Source organism: Festucalex cinctus, chromosome 19, assembly GCF_051991245.1.
Source record: "Festucalex cinctus isolate MCC-2025b chromosome 19, RoL_Fcin_1.0, whole genome shotgun sequence".
Classification (NCBI taxonomy): domain Eukaryota; kingdom Metazoa; phylum Chordata; class Actinopteri; order Syngnathiformes; family Syngnathidae; genus Festucalex; species Festucalex cinctus.
Genome location: NC_135429.1, coordinates 2,485,174 through 2,506,145, shown reverse-complemented (window position 1 = coordinate 2,506,145; position 20,972 = coordinate 2,485,174). Strand labels below are relative to the sequence as shown.

General features: G+C 43.0%; 1 protein-coding gene across 3 annotated transcripts; it reads right to left on the bottom strand.

Moving 5' to 3' along the window:
• Nucleotides 1-5: 5 nt before the first annotated feature.
• ahdc1 (AT hook, DNA binding motif, containing 1) lies at nucleotides 6-20,919 on the bottom strand. Of its 3 annotated transcripts, XM_077506650.1 has the most exons (8): nucleotides 20,830-20,919; nucleotides 20,174-20,512; nucleotides 19,801-19,893; nucleotides 9,004-9,197; nucleotides 6,622-7,637; nucleotides 3,853-5,444; nucleotides 1,747-3,253; nucleotides 6-280 (listed from the first exon to the last, which is right to left on the bottom strand). In XM_077506650.1, the coding sequence occupies exons 5-7, from the start codon at nucleotides 7,567-7,569 to the stop codon at nucleotides 1,756-1,758; spliced, it is 4,038 nt and encodes a 1,345-aa protein (XP_077362776.1). In that variant the 5' UTR covers nucleotides 7,570-7,637; nucleotides 9,004-9,197; nucleotides 19,801-19,893; nucleotides 20,174-20,512; nucleotides 20,830-20,919; the 3' UTR covers nucleotides 6-280; nucleotides 1,747-1,755. The 3 variants fall into 3 exon arrangements, with proteins under 3 accessions (XP_077362776.1, XP_077362773.1, XP_077362774.1); XM_077506647.1 differs by lacking the exon at nucleotides 19,801-19,893; XM_077506648.1 differs by lacking the exons at nucleotides 19,801-19,893; nucleotides 20,830-20,919 and having other exon boundaries at nucleotides 20,174-20,568.
• Nucleotides 20,920-20,972: the final 53 nt, after the last annotated feature.

Below are 20,972 nucleotides of genomic sequence, written 5' to 3'. Positions count from 1 at the left end.
TTTCAAAGCGTGCACCAGCGGCAAGAGGCGGGAACGTTCAGGAAGGACAAAAAAAAAAAAAAAGCCAACTTGAGTCCAACTTGCATGATTCTTTTGTGCACATGCGTCGGTGTGTGTTGATCTTGATTGTCAATGCCGGAGAATTAAAGCTTTTACTGTCCCCCAAACAAGATGGCAGCTAAAAATTCTCACCCTTTCAGCCTTCCACAAAGAAGAAGTCAAAAGCGTACAAAAGCGAAGGAATAAAACGAATGCTTCAAAAAGCGCAGATTGAACTCACCTGCGGGCACAAGAGAGGGACAAAGACAACAAGGGAGAAAGAGGAAGTGACATTTAAAACAAAATAAAATAAACGTTTGAAATAACACAACTGTCCTGAGAGTGCGTATGTGGAATCCAAAAAAGAAAACTTCACCCAGTTATCAAGTCATGAAGGGAGAAAACAAGATAGACAGATGTTATTTTATTAGTAGTCAAGGAGGCCGATAACCAATATTTGAAGCCGATATTGACTTTCAGCAAAAAGGAGGAAAAAAAATCATTGGCGTCATTTATTTTTTTAATACAAATGCCAATGTTTAAAACATTTTTTCTTTAACATGTGGGGGCAATATTCAAAAAAAAAAAACTTGCAAATTTGCCACTTTATAAAGTGGTAAAAAAAATATTCTCACAAATCTGCCACTTTAGAAATTTGCATATTTGCCACTTTAGAAATTTGCAAATTTGCCCTTTTCTAATCTCACAAATTTATGAGCTATATAAAGTGGCAAATTGGCAAGTTTTTTTTCTCGGAATATTGCGGAATATATATATATTTATACGTGGCCCTAATACGCCATCGTACAATCTTGCCTCTGTTGTAATGTCTTAATGCATGTTAATTGAGCATTGTTATTAAACTTTTCTAAATGTAGAAGTTTTTTTTTTTTTTTACATCCTTTGAAGTTTCGAACAAAACGTTCAGGGAGCGCCCAAGTTTATCAGTCAGTCTTAAAAACTTAAGCAAGTAAATATCATAGCTTGCTATAGTTTTCTATAGTATCCCCCCCCCCCCCCCCCCTAAATTTTTAAATACCTGCGATCTTAAACTTTCACATTTCTTTGTTATTTTCTGTGTGTGTGTTTGTTCTCATGAAACCTAATAAAAATCTCATAACCTTCACCTTAAGACTCGCAAGAATTGTGAAGTTCAAAAGGTCATGAGACCCAGAGGAAAGATCAAAGGAAGAAGGATGAAGCAAAGTGAAATCCAGCACCAACCAGACACCAGCTGCAGGGTTACAAAACCAGAATCTTTCACCAGCCCCAGAAACCTCTAAATTCCAAGGGATTAGTGAGATCTCAAGAGACCAAAATACTTGAAATCTTAAAACTTCCACATTGCTTTGTTTTAATGTCCAATAAAAACAAATGGTTCAGAATGTTCCCAGGGTCAGTAGCATCTCTTATAAAGTTAACTGAAATTTTAAATAAAGAGCTCCCTGAGATTAAAATGGTTTTAGATTTACTTGCTATCGGCCATCAGATTATACCGATATTCATCAAAATGCCCAATATCGGCGCCGATAATCTAGGGAAAACTGATACGTGGGAGGGATTATGTAAATGAGCACACCTGTGATGTAACAATAGAGACAAAAACTGAACGGCTCTCTTCAAGACAAATTTTCCGACTTTGGCAGCTGACGATAAACAGCCTCAAGACTTCTCCTGATTATTGAAATGCATGAAATGATGACTCACCTGCTGTTGTTACAGGCTGGTCACGCTAAAGCCGTCATCATGGCCCTGGTCCAGAAGCTGGCACAGCACCCCGCCCCCCTGCTGCGACGGGTAGCGGTGCCCCATGGCTTGGCAGGAAAGTTGCGACAGCGAGTAAGCGCCCGAGTCCTCGTCCAGCGCGCTTTTGGCATATAGCGGCGGCGGCGTCAGGAGGGCCTGGCGCGCCATCAGCTCCTGCTTGTGGGCGGCGGCAGCGGCAGCCGCGGCTCCGCACTCGTCGTAGAGCGAGGGAGCCGAATGGGCGGCGGCCTGCGTGGAGTGATGCGGATGATTGTTGGCGTGCGCGTGGGCGTTGCCGGCGTACGCCTTGGCGTGGGCGCTCGGGTGATGCGGCGGCTCGTGAGATGGCGGGTTCATGTGCGCGTTGGGGGGGCTCGCCAGCAGGCTCCCGTGAGTGCTGGCGTGCGGGCTCGTGTGCGGGTGGGTACTCGGGCTGGGGGTGCTGCTGTGCGATGTCTGCCCGTACCAGTAGGGCGAAGCGCAGTAACTGGGCGAGTCGTACTGCGAGAAGGGCACGTCTTTGGGAGGGGGCCGGTACGAGGGGCTCATTGCCGAGCTGCAGTGCGCCGTTACCCGCGGTAGGGGGGAGCAGGACGGGGAGAAGTTTCGAGAAGGAGCAAGGTGGTAGGACTGGGGCTTGGCGGGGTAAGGGGGGGATGACACGCCGGGTGACAGGGAGGACGAGGATTCCCCGGGGTACAAGGCCGGATAGCGCTCCTCAGAAGATGGCGTGGAGGGGTGGGCGGAATAAGGGGAGGGGTACTCACAGGGATCTGGGAGGTAACTGGAAGGGGGTGCGGAATTGGGGGAGAGGCTGCTACTGTCCCCGCTGTAATAGTCCAGACCCTCCTGGAATAATCCAGAAGCTTCCAGACCAGAAGAAGCTGCGGCAGACTTCCCCCGGCCTTTGGACCCCGTAAGACGCTCTCTCGAACACCCGGAGACCCCGCCTCTGCCCCCTCTGGACCCTCGACCGCGTCCTCCGGCTCCGCCTCGCTTAGGGGTGAGTGTTGGCGATGGGCTGGACGGGGAATCCGAGTGCAAAACCGAGCCCGCTTCTTTTTCCGGCTGCTCGGTCCGTTTCCGGCGCCCCCGGCCGGGCTTGCTGGTCCCGCCGCCCTGGAAGAGGACGTTGTGGCTCCAGTTGTAGGACGGCGCCGAGGCGCTCTCGTGCCAGTCGATCATCAGTTTTTCCAGGCTGGACAGGCTGGACTGGGGCCCCTCCGCACTGACCGTTTCGCTCTGCTTGAAGACTCCGCCCATGGAGGGGGGTCCGCTTCCGGCGGCTCCTGAGCCAGGATGCGAGCTGTCCGAGGAGGACTCCGACAGACTCTCGGGGAACGGGGGTCTCTTGGCCTTCTGCGGGGTGTAGTTGGATATGTCCAAGATGTCCTTTGATTCATTGGCGCCATATTCGTTGTAAGCATGAGGCCCAAAATTGTCTGCTGGCCATCCACTGTAACCTTGTCTAGAAAATAATCACAAGGCAGCACATTAGAAAACAGGACATTTTCTAGTAATAAAAAACAAAAATAAAATAAATAATAAAATAAATATAAAATAAAAAATAAACACATAAAATATATATAAATAAAAAAGAATAAAAAGAGAGGGAGTGGCGAAGTGTGTCCAGAGCGAAAAAGAGACTGTAATATAGGTACACACACAGTTTGTTCTCCTCGCGAGCAAAAAGGATATAATTTTCGTCTTCCTTCTTCTATATGTTATTAAATGTTCAGGTTGACTAAACCTGACATTAACATCTGAAAACAGGACATTTTCTAGTTGTAATAAAAAATAAAATTAAAATAAAACAGACTAATCTGGATATATTCTCCATCTATTAAACCTAACATTAGAAAACACTACATTTTCTAGGTGTAATAAATAAAATAAAATAATTAAAATTAAATACAAATAAATTAATAATAATAATTAATAATAAAAAGAGAGGGAGTGATGAAGTGTGTCCAGAGCGGAAAACAGACACACACTGTCTGTTAAACATGACATTAACATCAGAAAACAGGACATTTTCTCAATGTGTCGTGTGTCAAACAGACGTACCTGAAGCTCCACTGGTTGCTATTGTACTGTTTGTAACACTCTGGCGAGGAAGAGGAGCTAAAGGGGCTGCCTTTGGCCACCGTCATGTACGCGCCACCTGGTGACGTGGGCCCTGAGGAGGGACTTCCACCGTAGCCCTTCCTGGCCTCCGCCTGGTAACCGGAGTAGCCCGCCTGGCCGCGGTTGTTCACGCCGGTCTTGCCCCCGCCGCTGTAGGAAAAACTGCAGTCCGAGGATCTCGGGGGCCCAACGCAAGAGGACGCAGCGTAGGCCGGAGAGTAGTGTCCGTAGCCGGCAGAGTGGGCGGAACTGGGAGACTGCGAGAGCGGCGCAGGGTTGGATTTTGGATACGTGGAAGGGGTGGGGGACGTCTGAGTCTGGCTGGCGTAGTTGTACGGAGGACCACCAGAGGGGCAGTGAGTCTGCATAGGACCGTCCGCTGTCGAACTTGCCCCGTCGGCTCCCCATTTCGACATGGCCGGGGACCACCGGTGACCGGCTGCTTCATAACCGGAAACTTTGCGCCCATTTGATTGCGAGATGTCCAAAAGTTCGGACGAGTCATCAGAGTCCAGTAAGGATCGGAAATACCCCGCAAACAGACTTTGTGAATCGTCCCCGGTTTGCCGGACCCTTCTGCTTCCGCGGCCATAGGAACCTCTCCTGCCCACCTCGCAGGAGGGAAACCCGCCCCTTGTGGATCCACAGAGCTGGTACCGTTTGTCAGAGTCTTCCTCCCCCCACCCTCCAGAACCATTGGGCCATTCCTGTCCTTCCCCTTTTAATGCACCATTTTTCCTCACGCGCCTCTTCCTGACCGTTTTCTCCCCGCCGGGCTCGGTTCCGACCACACCCCCTCCTCGACCTACGCCCTTCCCCCTTTTCCTGGGTAACCCGTGCTCGGAGAGGGGACCCGGTTTGCGCTTCTTGCCGATGGCCTCAAAGAACTCGCAGAAAGTGCTCTTGTTGTGCTCGCTGCCCCCGGCGGCACCCCCACCCCTCCCAGAACCCCCTCCTCTGCTGCCCCGAGGCCGCCTGGACCCGGTGAGCCGGTGCAGCAGGGTTGATATTCCCGGGTTTTCCGAGGGGGTGTGGAAGCTTTCCGGCTCGCTGGGTGTCCAGCAGCGAGGGGGCGAGCATCGGCCGGTGGCGGGCGGCTGGCGGTTTAAAAAGGCCAGTTTGGACAGGACGTCGCCATACTCGGTCATCACGTCATTTGTGTCGCCGACGTATGACGGATAAGGGCACGGGAGTTTCGTCCGCCGCCGCCTCCGGGGCTTCTTGAGCGGATCTCCGTCGCCACCATGGGCGGGGCCCTCCCCCGGAATCAGGAGCACGGGCTGCTTGGGCGGTCGCCCCCGCCGGCGTTTGACGATAAGCGGCAGCTCGCCAGGCGGGAACATGACCATGACGCTTTTGCCGTTGTTCTTCATGCGCAGGAGCGCCGTCGGTTCCCTGACCACCTCCGTGCCCTCGGCGGTCCCGCCCTTCTCTGATAGTGTGACCGTCTCCAAATTGGAGATCTTGTAGCTTTTCTGTCGCCGCCCGAGGTTGACGGGAATACGGGCCACCTTGACCACGATTTTCCTCACCTGTGCAGCACAGAAAAAGTATCAAACAGGTCGGTAAAAGTTGTCTTGACTAGAGATTAGGGATGTAACAATATGATATTGTAACAATATCACGACATGAAACGATATCACGATATGAAGCTCATGATACAATAATTCACACAATAAAAAAGGTCTCAATATTGTAAAGAAAATGAACTCATACTAAAGAAAAAGCACAACATTGTGCTTTAGTACATAAAAGCAATGCATATAAACAACCTACAATCTCTAATAACACTTCATTCATACTGACTTACTTACTCACTTACTTGCTAATGCACGCACATGTTGAGTTCTTCACAAGCATATTACGTCCCCCTTCATCTGACCATTAATGTGGATTTGAAACATAGAAGGGCCAAAACATGCCTTGTGAAAATTCAACTGCGCTAAAAAAAAACTAGCCACCAAAGGGTGCTAGAACTGCACTCATTGAAGTGTCACCCTGACCTTTTTTTTGTTTTTGTTTTTTTTTTTAACAGAGGTGCTGCTTTTCATATCATGACATGATGACGATGATATTGTGGCAGTTTTAATATCACGATATTACCGTTATCATTGCATCCCTACTCGAGATAGAGCGATGGTTTTCAGGGCTGATACTGATGCGTATGACGTCAATTATTTTTTAAATACAAATGTCAATCTTGACTCTGTAAATCATAATTACTGAACAATTGTTCAGACTTTTCAAAATGTAAAAGTTTTTATTTATTATTTATTTATTTTCATCTTAGACGACAACCTTTTCAATTTCTGACAAAATGTTCAGGACACTCCCAAGGTTATTAGTACCGTTATTAGTAAAAGTTAATTGCATGTTTAAGCAAGTAAATACCAAAACTCTCTATAGTTTTCTACAGTAAATATTTTTTGTCCAAAATTTAAAAACACCTGAAATCTTAAACATGCACATTTTTCTTTGTTTAAATGTCAAACAAACACAAACGGTTCTCATAATTTTAACTGAAAATGTAAATAAATAGCTCCCTGAGATTAAAATTGTTTTAGATTTACATTATATCGGCTGTCAAATTTTAAAAAAGCCCAATACCGATATTTGTCAAAATGGCCAAAATCGGCGCCTATAATTGGCTAGTCTTGACACCAGCGCCATACATGCAAAAAAAAAGAAAAAAAAAGCTAAGTAACTCACTCCGACAAAGCGTCCACACCTCCTGCCATTGGGAGAGAAAATCTGCACCTCCTTTTTCACGAGTGGCAGCGGTACGGCGGGCGGCGGGAGGTGATTGGCACCACACTGCAGGGCGGCTTGCGCGGCCTGACGGCGCCTCATGACACTTTTTGGACCGGGTTTCTGGACCGACTTGGGAGCGGGCCTCGAGCGAGATTTAGGTCCGGGTCTGTGCCCGAGTCTGGGTCCAGGTTTCGGGGCCGCTTTGGGAACGGGGTTGGGTATGGTTAGCGCCAGAGGAACGTCGGACACTGCGGGGACGACGGCCTCCGTGGACGGCGGCTCCTTGTTCGTGACCGCCTCCTCCTCCGCCTGCTCCTCTTTCACACTCCAGATCTCCTCGCAACGTAGGAGCGCCTCCTCGTCTGCTCGCTCCTTCTCCAGCCTCCTCTCGCTGTCCTCCGGGATTCGGCGGAGGCGGGAGGATTTCCGCACGTGGCAGGGGAAACGGGAGCGCCCGGAGCTGCGCAGCGCATACTTCCTCTCGGCCTCCACAATGAGAGGGGACGAGCAAACGTTGGCGGCGAGATCCGTTTCTGGAGCCAGGCTCCGCCCCGCCGCAATCGGATGATTGGCGAGCGCTAAAGACGAGGACTTAGGTGACGCGGTGCTCAGAGTTCTGGACTGCTGGGCCTCCAAAGAGCCGCACGAGTCCAAAGCGGCGCGCGAACGCGAAAGCGTGTCGACGTGGGTTTGCATGCTTCCGGTTGGCTCGGCGCCAGTTGCCGGCCGCCTCGGTGGGCAGGTGCGGTGCCCGCCCCTGCGCTGCGGGTGGGCGCCGTTGGCCAGCGCGAGGTCGTCGGTCACCGGCGGCGGGTCATGGCGAGCCAGGAGCCCCGCGGTCCAGGGCTCGGGCCCCGCGAGCCGACCAGTTTGTCCGGTGTGCAAATGTGCGGAAAGACCGCTCATCCAGCGATCATGCTCGGGTGCGCCTCGATTTTGATGTCCTCGACAGCTCGTCGAGATGATTCAAAGACCTGAAGAAGCAAACATAGACATCAGTCATGTGCTTTCCTCAAATAGGGCCGTCAATCTTGTACGTCGGCAGGCGTGTCGCCAATTTAAGGCAAACGTGATTACAGGAGCTTTCTGTAAAAGAAAGATGGGTTCAGTATAGATTTTAGCTGCACACCCCCACACGTCAATGCCAGGGTTTTTCCTGTGTACAAAATTCTGAGGCGGCCACCTCCAGCCTGAGCCATTGATATCGCCCAAGACAGCGCTCCAGCTGTGTTGATTGAGCTGGGCAGGAGCGCATTTTAACTGCAATTGCAGCGTTGCACCATTATTGAGGCGCTATATCAACAGCAGTGCACGGGAAAGACCTGAAGCAACAACCGAAGAAGAAACAGCTTTCTTTGTCTTCTTAACAGATCATGGAGCAACCGTTGCGCATGTCCATTTCCTGGTTGTGAGGCAGTATATACACAATAAACATAACAAAACGCTGAATTATATTGTGGATTAATTTTTTACTGATTGTAGTTTAAAAACATGGCAAAAAGTTAATGGTAGCTTTGTATTCATATAATTTCTAATTTCTAGTCCCTGATTGTAAAATGGCTGCAGGAGGGCGAGTACCGATACCTTAAAATAAGATGATACCGATACCTGGTATCGGTAGTCACCCATCGTAGTCATGGGTGATACCACCTCTGCCTCGATTTGAGCCAGGAAAAACCCTGAATGCAAAAGGTCAGGTATGGGATTATATAACAATAACAAAGCATTCTTGCTCAATGATTCTTTAACCTTGTGTAAAACGGTAACGGTTTGGGATACCTGAGACGTGACATGTTCTATATTGCGCTCTCCATGTTAAATGTTCATCAATAAAAATACCGAGAAACTTTATTGCTATTTCTAAACCTTGCGCAGTCAGTGTTGCTTCAACATCTATATTTCTGAAAATCATAGATGTGGCAAATATGAGCTCAAATAGACGCCGACGTGTGTTTGGTCACCCTGCCATTTTGTGATGATTTGGTTGCTCCACAATGTAGACCAGTTCGTTAACTTTTAAACTCCATTCTCGCTCAAAATGAATTCTAACGGTTTCACAGTCCTTTAAAAAAAAAAATGCACCAAATTAAAAGTCCTCCTACTCTGACGCCTACCACCACCTGCAGGTGAGTAAACACACAGTCTATAAAACAACAAATCTGCTCTGAGACTTTTTTTTTGCAGTTTTTTTTTTTTTTTAAATACGTCGTGCAACATCATAAACGTTATTTTATGACGCGTCCCGCCCACGTCGCAGCGCGACGACAATTAGTCCCGCGCTTAGTTAGCATTCACGTCCCACTCGAGCGCTCGGCGGCTGATTCGGATTCCGAGGCTCACCTCGGTCTGTCTGCCCGGCTGGCCGAGTTCTGCAGGGGATCAGCGGGTCATCAATACTGCAGTGGGCAGCAGCAGCAGCAACAGCAGCAGAAACTCGCGCACTTTGGCTCTTTCCAGCCGCATCCCCTCTGCTCCTCACGTCGCACATGGTCGCTGAGAGGGGGAGAAAAGATTTGGGGGGGGGCTGGTATAGGCTAGGGTGAAGGTGAAGAGGGGCAGAGTAGAAAAAAGGAGGAGAATAAGAGACACAGTGAGTGAAGCCTCAACGGGCTGCGGTCGAAATTGAAAAGTGGGTGATCATTGAGTTTGTGTAGTATCAGCTGTTATGTGCCATTTACTGTAATGCCTGAACGGGCTGCAGAACAAAAGGAAAAGTCAGTTTGAGGGGAAAAAAACAAAACAAAAAAAAACATCAAGGTCCCATTAATAGAGGCTTTGCTGCCTAAAAGGGCTGCAGTAGAATCAAAAATCGAAATCAGAAATTGAGGAATTTTAGGGACCGATTAAACTGCAGGAAGGACTCATTTTATTGATTCCGATCCCCCCCCCCCCCCCCCCCCCCCCCCCCAACACAACCAACACGAATTATATGGAGGACCAAAACTGCCAAAATTAAAAATAAATAAATGACTAAAAGTAAAAATACAAAAGATAAAAAAATATATAATTAGAAAATTATATAAAAAATATATATATAAATGGAAATAAAAAGAACAAAAAACATATGTGTATATAAATAAATACATTTGTATTTAATTTTTGAATTTTATACTTTTTATATCCTTTTTTACTTTCACTTTTAGTCATTTATATATTTACTCATTTGTTAATTTAATTACTTATGTAGTCATTTTTTTTTTTTTTTAATTTTGGCAGTTTTGGTTTGTGTTGGGCGTCTTTGGGGTGGGGGAAGGGGGGGTGGGGTCTAAATCAATAAAATTAGTCCTTCCTGCAGTTTAATCGGTCCCTAAAATTCCTCAATTTCTGGTTTCGATTTTTGATTCGACTGCAGCCCTTTTAGGCAGCAAAGCCTCTATTAATGGGACCTTCATCTGTTTTCAAAAAAATATAATTAGAAAATTATATTAAAAAAATATATCAAATGATATATCATTGATTTATTTAATTATTTATGTAGTCATTTATTTATTTTTTAATTTTGGCAGTTTTGGTCCTCCATACTAGTTTGCCTATCAAACTGGTCTGCTGCCAAAACGTGTTGCGGTAGAAAATATAAACTACATGTTTCTCTTTTGGCATTTCTGGCCCTTTGGCAGACTATCGTGGATGTAAAATGACGGCTGGAATGTGCCATTAATTTCCACTATGATTCCGAAATGGGCTGCAATAGACATGGTCAAATATTTATTTTATATTTTCCAATTTTTGCCAGACCAACAAGGACCAAAGTAAAGTTTGGGAATCATGTCAGACCATTTAAAAAAAAAAGAAAAAAAAAGTGTTTCTTATTAATCTAATGTGGCGGCAATTAATTGAGGCTTTCCTGCCTAAAGGGCTGCAGTAGAACTCGGAATGGACCAATAAGAATCAGCAGCTGCAGAGTCACTTTGTTGTTGTTGTGTGAATACAATAGCAGCCACCAGGGGGAAGCAAAGGGGTGATGAGGATTGAAGCGGATGAAGACATCAAGGTGACAGCAGAAATGATGAGAGGGTGCGTGTGTGTGTAGGTCACACGTGCACGCCTTCAAACACACAACACAACACCTCGGCATCTCCCTCACCGACATATGGCCGTGATTAGTGAGGAAGCAGCATGAGAGGGGGGGGGAGACGGGTGAGGGAAGGAGGGAGCCGAGGAGGGAGGGGGCGTGTCCTGCATGTGTGAGAAAGAAAGTACAAGGCGAAATGTGGAAGAAGGAAGTACGTTCGACAAACTCACCATAAATAGCACAATAATAATAAAAAGTTACACATTTGCACTTACTTTGGAAAACAAACATCAACAGATCGAACTGAACCTTAATGTATTGTTGGTGCATTTGCTGCTGTACTGTCAATTTGAAATAATGCTCGGTTTTATAATATAGGGATTGAAATTCAAATTGACAAAATTTGTTTTTATAATCTGATTTAAACTTAATTTCCCACATTACAATATAAGACATAGATAATGACATTCAAACAAACTTTTTTTTTAAATTGGCAAAAAAGTAAAAATAAAATAAAAATAATAAACAAATAAATAAATTCAATAAAAAAAAATATAATATATATATATATATATATATATATATGTAACAATAATAATAAAAAATACATTAATAAAAAAGTAACAATAGAACAAACTAAAGAATAAATATGTGTCTAAATAAAAATAACATAAATCCATTAAATAAATAAATAAATTTGTATTTTATATATATATATATATATATATATATATAATAAAAATACATGAAGAAAATAATAAAATAAAAAATGTGTCAAATAATAATAAACACAATATATATATATATATATATATATATATATATATATATATATATATATATATATATATGTAACAATAATAATAAAAAATACATTAATAAAAAAGTAACAATAGAACAAACTAAAGAATAAATATGTGTCTAAATAAAAATAACATAAATCCATTAAATAAATAAATAAATTTGTATTTTATATATATATATATATATATATATATATATATATATATATATATATAATAAAAATACATGAAGAAAATAATAAAATAAAAAATGTGTCAAATAATAATAAACACAAATATATATATATATATATATATATATATATATATATATGTATATATATATATACATTATAATAATAAAAAAACTAAGAAAATAATAAAATAAATAACAATAAAAGAGAATAATAATAAATAACAAAAAAATGTGCCAATTTTTAGTATCAAACTTTCTGTCTGTTGTGAAGTTAAACAAAAGGACAAAGTGCTGTAAATCAGTGAAATTTTCTGCCTCTTGAATTCATGTCTTGGACTTCAGTCATTTTCATATTATTTCAAACAAATCGGCTAATTAATCGGTGATCGGACTTTTATTCTGGCAAATATCGCCATCGGCCTCAAAACGTCCCTGCCAGGGTCGGGCCCAACAATCCCACTTTCACATCCTCATCTCCGCACTTTCTTCCTCCCTCCTCTAATTAACAGCATTCATTCATTAATCATCCTTCTGACCCGTATGTGTGTGTGAGAGCTGGAGAGACAAACACACGCTTTAATTAAACACACACACTCTCTCTCTGCACTCTGTGAGTGACACACGGCGACGACGCGCACACACACACACACACGTGCAAATATGCCGCAACAGCTTCATCCACCCACACTCTCCGCACGCGTCCCCATTTGCACATAAAGACAAACACACAAGGACACACATGCAAATACGTGCGCGTGCACAAGAATCATTGTTTATGCAAACACTTTTGGCATCCGTCCGATAAATTCATCTTTGGACGCAGCAGATTCAGGCAAGTTGCGTGCGTGCGTACGTGCGTGTAAAAAACATGCACAAGAGTTTGGCCCGCTGCCCCCCCCGCCCCACAAAGAAACAAGCATTGTGCTGCGCACGCGTGTGGGGGTGCGTGCGTGCGTGCGAGCGCGTCTTCCTGGGTGTGTTTGTAAAAGCACTCGCAGAGCTCGAGCGGGTGTGCAGTTGTTGCTAAGAGACAGGCAGCAGCATGGAAACAGCATGGGGAGGTGTAGGGGGGGTGAAAGAAGAAGATGGGTGGGAGAATGGATGCGAGGTCACCGGGGGGGAAAAACGAGGAGGAGGCGAAGATGTGGGTCAGGCGGGTCCGTGGAGACTTGAGTGACGTTGGATGGACCGAAGATGACGAGTTTGGAAGCCACGCCCACGCAACACTTCTGGCGTTCGACTGGCTAAAAAAGTGCCTCTGGTTTACAAAGTTACAGCGCCACCTGTTGCCCTGGAGTGGCGCCTGACAGGCTGCAAATGACTTCATCTGATAAGGACAAATGACAACTGACTTGTTTCATGTATTAAAAAAAAAAAAAAAAAAAAAAAAAAGGTGACAAAACATTATTACGATTAGGGCGACAATTAATCAAATAATTTGATTACGTGAAAAGGTCAACGGCAACTCTCAGGGGTCATTTTTCCCCATAGACTACTGTTATTGTGGTTCATGGTTCATAATCAATTTTTTTACTCGATTAAACCAGTGGATAATCGGTAGGCAGGGTTCAACACTGTTAGGACACCATGCACCGTACAGGCTAGTACAATTTTTAGAAATAAAAATGATGAACTCAAATCGGTTTGGGCTTTTCACCCCAAATATTTCGAGTTTTATCGACTTAATTTGATGCACATTATGGGCGAGTACCGATACAAGCCTTATAAATAAAGTTGAGTTGAGGTATCGTACCTGCTACAGCTGCACAATATATCGAATCATGACATTGGCCCATGCAAAATGCATATCGCAAAGACATGCAATAAGTTACATATAGAATTTTATGCTTTTATCTGAATTTGACCAGTCAGACGTAAACTAAAATGTGAACCCCCCCATCCAATAGTTACACATTATCGAGAGGTAATTACAATTAATTAACTGAGAATACATTGAGTTTGATTATTTTGCCGCGTGTAAAAAAAAAAATGTCATTATTTCATTAGATAATAAAAATGTCATTTCTTTAAGGTACAGGTTCAATATCACAATTAACATCGATGTCGCTACATTCAGCAACTATATTGCATGTTTTCCCAATATCGAGAACTTGTGATGAAGGCCACTACCAAATGGTCTTTCTTAAAAATGTGTTGTCTTTGGTTTAATAGAAATTCTGTGGCTCAAAAGTACTATAATCGATAACTTGGCATCAGTGAATACACAAGAGTTGAGTTTTCGTTACAGGTATCAGTCTGGGGAAAAAAAAGTGGTATCGAACATCCCAATAGAATTTGAAAGTATCATATAATATCAACGACGTCATCGATTAATCGCATCCAATCTGAAGTCACGCAATGCCGGCTCGCTTCATCCTCACGCCTGCTTGTCCACCTCAACGCTAAATGGCTGCAGGACGTTCCTAACGATGCTAACAGCAGCTCGCGTCGACGCATCAAAAAGCGCACGCGCCGGCAAACACAAAAGACGAGACAGGTGGCGAGAGGATGTAAACACAAACTCCAAACTCAGCCAAGGACGCGCACACGGGGGAGTGCGGCCCACCTCCCCCGTTTGTGAGAACCTACAACGCGGTTATTTTAAGACACGGACGACTAGATCACCCCTTCCTCACCCGCTCCTCACTCTTCATCCTCACTGTTATAGCACCCCCCCCCCTCCCCCTCCTCATCTTCAACTCAGTCTGACAGTTTCCTGCCGCTCTCCTGCAGGCAGCTTCCTGATTGTCGCCCCGATGTTGGGGAGGGGGGGGTGTATAATTTGTGTGTCACATGACCAGCCGCCATCTGGGAATGACTCCATGCAGAAAATCGTATTCAGGTACTGCACGTGCAAGTACAGTATGAGCAAATGATGCACAAACACAAAAAGCTAATAAAGGCCTAATGATTTAAAAAAAAAAAATACATGCCAATACACACAAATCCACTCAGACAACCACACAACAATAAATTAAAAAAAATATCAAACAAATAAAATCTATAAGTGCACAAAATAAGAAAAATAAATATTAAAATTAAAATAAAATACTGAAATAAGGAATAAAATAAATGTTTTATTAAAACAAATAAATTATTTATTTTATAAAAATGAATATTTATTAATTTATTATATTATATATTATATATATTGTATATTAAAACAAAGAAACACATAACACTAAAAAATAAAATACTTAAATATAACAATAAAAACAATTCAATAAAATTAATAATAAAACACCAAATAAAACATAACGTGAAAATATACACAATGAAAAACAAAATACTACAAACAAAATGAAAAAAGTAGAAATAAAAATAACTGAATTAAAAATACAGAAATATATTTTATAAAAATAAAATTCAAAATTCAATACCGAAATATAAAAACAAATATTTTATAAAATAAAAACAAAATAATACAACTGAGAGATAACATAATTCAAAATAAAATTCAAAAATAAAAATACACAATAAAAATACATAAAACGAAATAATACAAATAACATACTGAATTAAAAAAAAATACAGTAATATATTTTATTAAAAAAAATTCAAAATAATATAAATAAGAGAATACATAATTCAAAATAAAATTCAAAAATCAAAATACACAATAAAAATACTTAATACAAAATAATAAAAATAAAACCATTAACAAAATTAAAAATATTATTTACACAAATCATGCAGACATAAAACAAACAAAGTAGATCTAAATCATAACGCTGTTGAAAAAAAAATGAAAGATTGTGCATGTGCACAAACTCGCCGCAAGCTCAAGGGGCTGACGCGCTCCCGCGAGAGCGAGGGGCCTCGCCGCCCCTGCGACCCTGACTCCTCCTCTTCCTCCTCCGCCCCGTTGCCGTGGGAGACGCTGCCGCAGCGCCCGTTGCCGAGGCGACGGCCGCCGGCTGGCTGCGCGGGCAACAATGGCTGCCCCGTGAGCGCTCCGGCTGCGGGTGCTAACACCTCGTCACGCACACGCACACGCACACGCACACGCACGCCCCGACGACTTCCGTCTACCTTCCACGCACACGCGTGAGGTGCACTCATCCACCCCCCCCCCCTTTCTCCCTGACAACTCTTCCTCTCTTATCTCCGCCTCCTCCCCTGACAACCTCCTGCTTCCACTTTCTCTCTCTCTTCATCCCTGCCTCGCTCGCCCTCTCTTAGAAAGTGTGCGTTCTCACTAGTCTCACACTCACGTGCACACGCACGCACACACTGCATGCAAACATCTCCTGGATGAATCCTTTTCGCCCCTCTGGGGGGGGGGTGCGCCTATCAGCAGACCCCTGGCTGCTCTGATTATCTCTTCATAGGGACGTGATGACAGAGAAGCTGGATGGCGCTGCGCGTGTGCGTGCATGTGCGTGCGGAGGAGAGTTGAGAAGAATCCCTAACGAGCCTCGCCTCGGCCCCTCCCTCCCGGCTTCCTCGCCGTGACTGTTTTTAAGCGCGCACAAGCACACTCAGAACTCTGACGCACGAGCACGGAATCAGACTTTTTTTTTTTTTTTTGTGTAAGCTCACAAAAATTCAAGACACACTCGAGTGTGTGCGTGTGCGTGTGCGGCAGACAGCATGTTGAGTGCGCGTGTTTTCCCCCATCTCTCACTCCTCTTTAATAATTGAGCTGATTCTGTCCAGCTTGTTAGGGAGGTACACAGCGGCTTCACACTCACTCGCTCGCTCGCTCATCCTCCATCTCTGCTGTTCTTTGACCTCCGCATCCCCTCCTCTTCCTCGCAAAGGTGAGAGGTTGAAGCCCCCCCACCCCCCACCCCCCCCCTCCACCGCCGTCAGACATAAACCGGCTGCAACCAGACCCCGTCAAGTGCTGGCGGATACTTAAGCGTGTGTGGACGAGATTATGTTTGAATATTATGGGGAGGGGGCTTGTCGGAGTCTTAAACGTCATTATATTAATTTACTAAAACTAATAAAAGATAAAAATACAATCCAAAAAACAATTTGGTTAACAGAATAAAATCAAAACGAAAAATGTTTTGTTTTTCTTAAAGCGAGAAGTAACTGAAACTACATTGTTTACAGAACTAATATAAAACTATCCAATAATTCTCGCAAAAATGTCCTTCGTTTTCGTCTTTGGTAATTAATTTAATGCATGAGTCTTTGGGGATGATTTCAAATGTGATTTGAAGTAGATTTATTTGGATATTAACCGGATTAAGGACGGGCTGTGCAATTAATCAAATTCTATTCCAATTTCACTTATTAGACTCCACAATTACAAAAATCATAATAATCGTAAAAAATATATATTATTAATACTAATTTGAAATTTATTTTAAATTTTAATGAACTTTAAATTAAATTCAAACCTCATGAGTTGTTTAAATTGAAACATTTGCACTTTTTTATTTTTATTAAAAAAAAAAAATAATATATATATATATATATATATATATATATATATATATATATATATATATAATATATTCAATTTTGTTTACCCAAAAGGAACTTGCATAATTAGTGTTTCAAAGAATTTTATTTGTCTTAATATTTTGTATTTGTTCTTTACGTTTAAACATTTTCTTTTGCACCAAAAAAATGATAAATGATCGACCTACTGCACAGTGCACAAGCTGCAATCCAACTTCAAGTTTTTAACTAAAATATTTAAATAAATAAATATTATAAATTCAGTTTGGTCCAAAAGGAACTTACATAATTAGAGTGTTTCTATTTTTTTTTTTTAATTGGTCTAAATATTTTTAAGAGCTTAAACATTTTCTTGCTTGTACCAAAAAAATTAATAATAATTTGAATAATTGTGATTTCAATTATTGCCATAATAATCGTGATTATCATCATTTTTCCCCATAATCGAGCAGCCCTAATTGAAAGTGTGTCACACAAAAGTGACGTCCTCTAGCAGCAGCCAATAGAAAAGCACCTTCAGATAACGTCACTCCCATGTTGTTTTTGGAATATTACACATAAGTAATACACATTTTGAAAACTAAAACTAATACTGAAACTAACTAAAACTAAACATTTAGTAAATAGCTAAAACTAATAAAAACTAACAAAACCACCCTAAAAGCTAATTAAAACTAACTAAATAAAATTAAAAAAACAACAACAATGAAATAAAAACTAACTATAAATGAAAAATTCCCAAACTATAATAACCCTGATCATCACTATGAGGTCAAATTTCAACATGGAAGGCTTTTTCCTGTCTAAAATTGAGGCAGAGGGTGCTACCAGCGCCATTATTATTGTTTAAAAAGTTTGCAACGGATTATTATTATCATTATTATTATTATAGCATGTGTATACAGTAAAATTTGACTAAGAGAAAGCAAACACTACTTGACGGGCAGGAAACAAAGCTGCTGGCTTTTGAGTGATTCTGGACTTCACCTTTTTTTAGTGTACAATAAGTACCCTTAGGTTAGCATCCACTTCAACAACTAATTCATCCAAATTACTTCCTATGATGTTGCAAAAAGCTCTATGGTCATCGTTGCAAGCCCATCAAAAAAAAAAAAAAAAGGGGCAAAGAATAAGTGCTCATGGTGCAGGGCCAAGTGAGTGTCACATGACCGACCAAACCAAAATGTATGCTCAAATGACAAGTCGACTGTAAAAGGAACGGAATTATTTTTGCAACTTTCCAATCAAAACAAAATAAAAAGGATAAATAAAACACGAACTATAGTTATAAAAATAAATAATAAAACAAGAATATTAATAAAATACAAAACAGTCAAATATTTTTTTTAAAAATTAATAAAATAGAAAATAGTTCCAAAAAATGAAAATAAAAAATACAATCCAAATATTGAAAAATAATAAAAGCTAAATACTTCAGTCTAGTGGCGAAGCAACAGGTGAAAGCACAATAAACCTGATAAAGCACATTAGCCAATCAGCAGCCTTAAAAAAAGTGACTTCCAGAAAAACGTGTTTAACCAAACAGAAAATAGTAATTTTCGCTGAAGATAGAGAATATAGTATAGTATATAACAGTACGTACTGATAGTGATGCTAGTTTTGTTGCTACAGTGCTTCAACATTATGTGTTAGCATAAACAAGCAGACTTTTTTTTTCAAGTTTATACCATTAATTACATAGACAAATTAATTTATCTTTGTTTTCCGACACCATCTAACACTTTGTAACATTCATTTTCTTGCTCACAACTAAAAAATAATGGGCCAAGTAGTGTTAATTTTGTTTTTTTTCATCCAGTCTAGTCTTGTTTTTTTTTTCAGTGAAAAATGTGTGTTGACGAAATTATTTTCGTTAAGTTTTCGTTGACGAAATCGACACGTTTTTTGGCTCGAAAAGCTCCTAACCTGACTCCATTTTGGCTCAATACACAAAAATCACCAGAATTCTTCACGCCAATGTAACTTTTTCTTTTCCCCCCCCCCCCCATAAACTTCTACAAATCAGCAGGATGCACTGATAGGCCAAGAAAACAGTTGATTGGCGGCGGCGGGCACTGCTGTGCCATCAACCCACACGCCTTGCAAACTGCAGCAGGGCTCGAACAAAAGCCACTTCCACCGCACACGCGCACGCGCACGCCGTGCGTTAGGAGCGCTGACCCCGCCAATGAGGACAGGAGCGACGTCGACGGCGCTACAAGGCCGTTGCCATGACAACTAGTCTCGTTCGCACAGGTAGCGAGCACAATGCTGCTGCTGCTGCTCTGACACACACACACACACTGCAACACGCACACACATGCAAGGACATTCGCTCAAGACTGACAAGACGGCGTGCCAAGCTGGGGGCCTTTTCCTTTTCATTCCGACATTCTTCGTCACATCCAAGTGGGGATGTGCCAATCGGGAGCGAGGATGATGGTGAGACATTGTGAGACGCTCACACAAACACACACACACAAAAACACAGACAGACAGACAGACAGACTGAGCGTCCGTCTGCATACTAACGGAAGCCGCAGCGCGGCCAAGCGCACGTCTCCGAAGGGCCCTTAAATAACAAAACTGTCACCGGCCAGACACTGACATTGACTTCTCTCCTGTTCCCTCCCTCCCACTACCTCCTCACGCCATTACGCCCCCCCCCCCCCCCCCCCCCCGCCACCCTCACCCCTCCCCAAAGCACACAGACAAGAGCTGATAATCACCAACAATGAGCGTCTCTCTCCTCCTCTTGCAGCAGCGGAAGCGGCCCTGTTGCCTCTGCAAGATGTGCTGCTGCTGCTGTTGTGTTCTAACAGCTGGGGAAGGGAGGAGGAGGAGGAGGAGGAGGAGGGAGAAAAACTACTGATGATGATGATGATGATGATGAGTGTCTGGAAGCTTGTGTGAGGAAAAAAAAAACTACACTGGTGTGCATGGCAAGAAGTCCCAAAGTCAGCTTAAGTGAACATGTGGAGTGTGTCCACATGTTCAAGTGGCACCAGTCGAAATATACCAAATTCGTCAAGCATTCATGAGACATCGCTAACAATTCATGTACGTTCACTAGTTGTGCAAGCATGTTTAGTGGTTACTCACCGACTGCAATGACGGTGCTCAGCGGCGGAGCGTCGCTTCGCTCCTCGCCCGGCGAGAGGCGCCGCTGCCCGGCTGGCTGCGCGGCATGTCGCGGTCAGCTTGTGTTCGCCATGAGCGCGGCACGCGTCGGCGCACACGGAGGAGCGCAAAGATGGCAGCAGTGGAGAAACGATGACCTGCGTTGAGAGTATCGTGTTCCTGGTTCGATGAGAGAGGAGAAGAAGGAGCGAGAGCCCGCACACCTCTGCAGCTCCAGCCGCTGTGTGTGTTTCGTTCCAGTCAGCCTGTGCTGTGCCTGCTGTCAAACTCCGTCTGGGGATCCGTAGCTTCGCGTTGCACCTGCGGAATTATGGGAATTGTAGTTCTCCAACGTAAACGCGCGTTACTGCGTATTGCTCAAAAAATAAAAAAAAATAAAATAAAAAGTCATTTGAACCATTTCAAGCTCACTAAAAGAAATAATTACGAGTATTTAAGTGAACTGTATATATTGAGTCTCGAGTATAAATGTTTAATTTGGTCCCACTGACTGCATAAAAAGCATTTTGTGATTTAGCAAAATGGCAAGCTAGCACGCGAGCTAGCTAACGAGTTAGCAAGAACGAGAGCTAGATAGATAGATAGATAGATAGCTAGATAGATAGATAGAAACATACATTTGCATTTTTAGCCATTTTCGTTTCTTTGTCTTCCAAAGTGTCGCGATATAACACATTCAGCTTTCTTCTTCCAGGGTATCGCGAGTCTTGTAGCTAATTGGTCACCTGACCACCTGACCGGAAGTAGTGTGACCTAACTT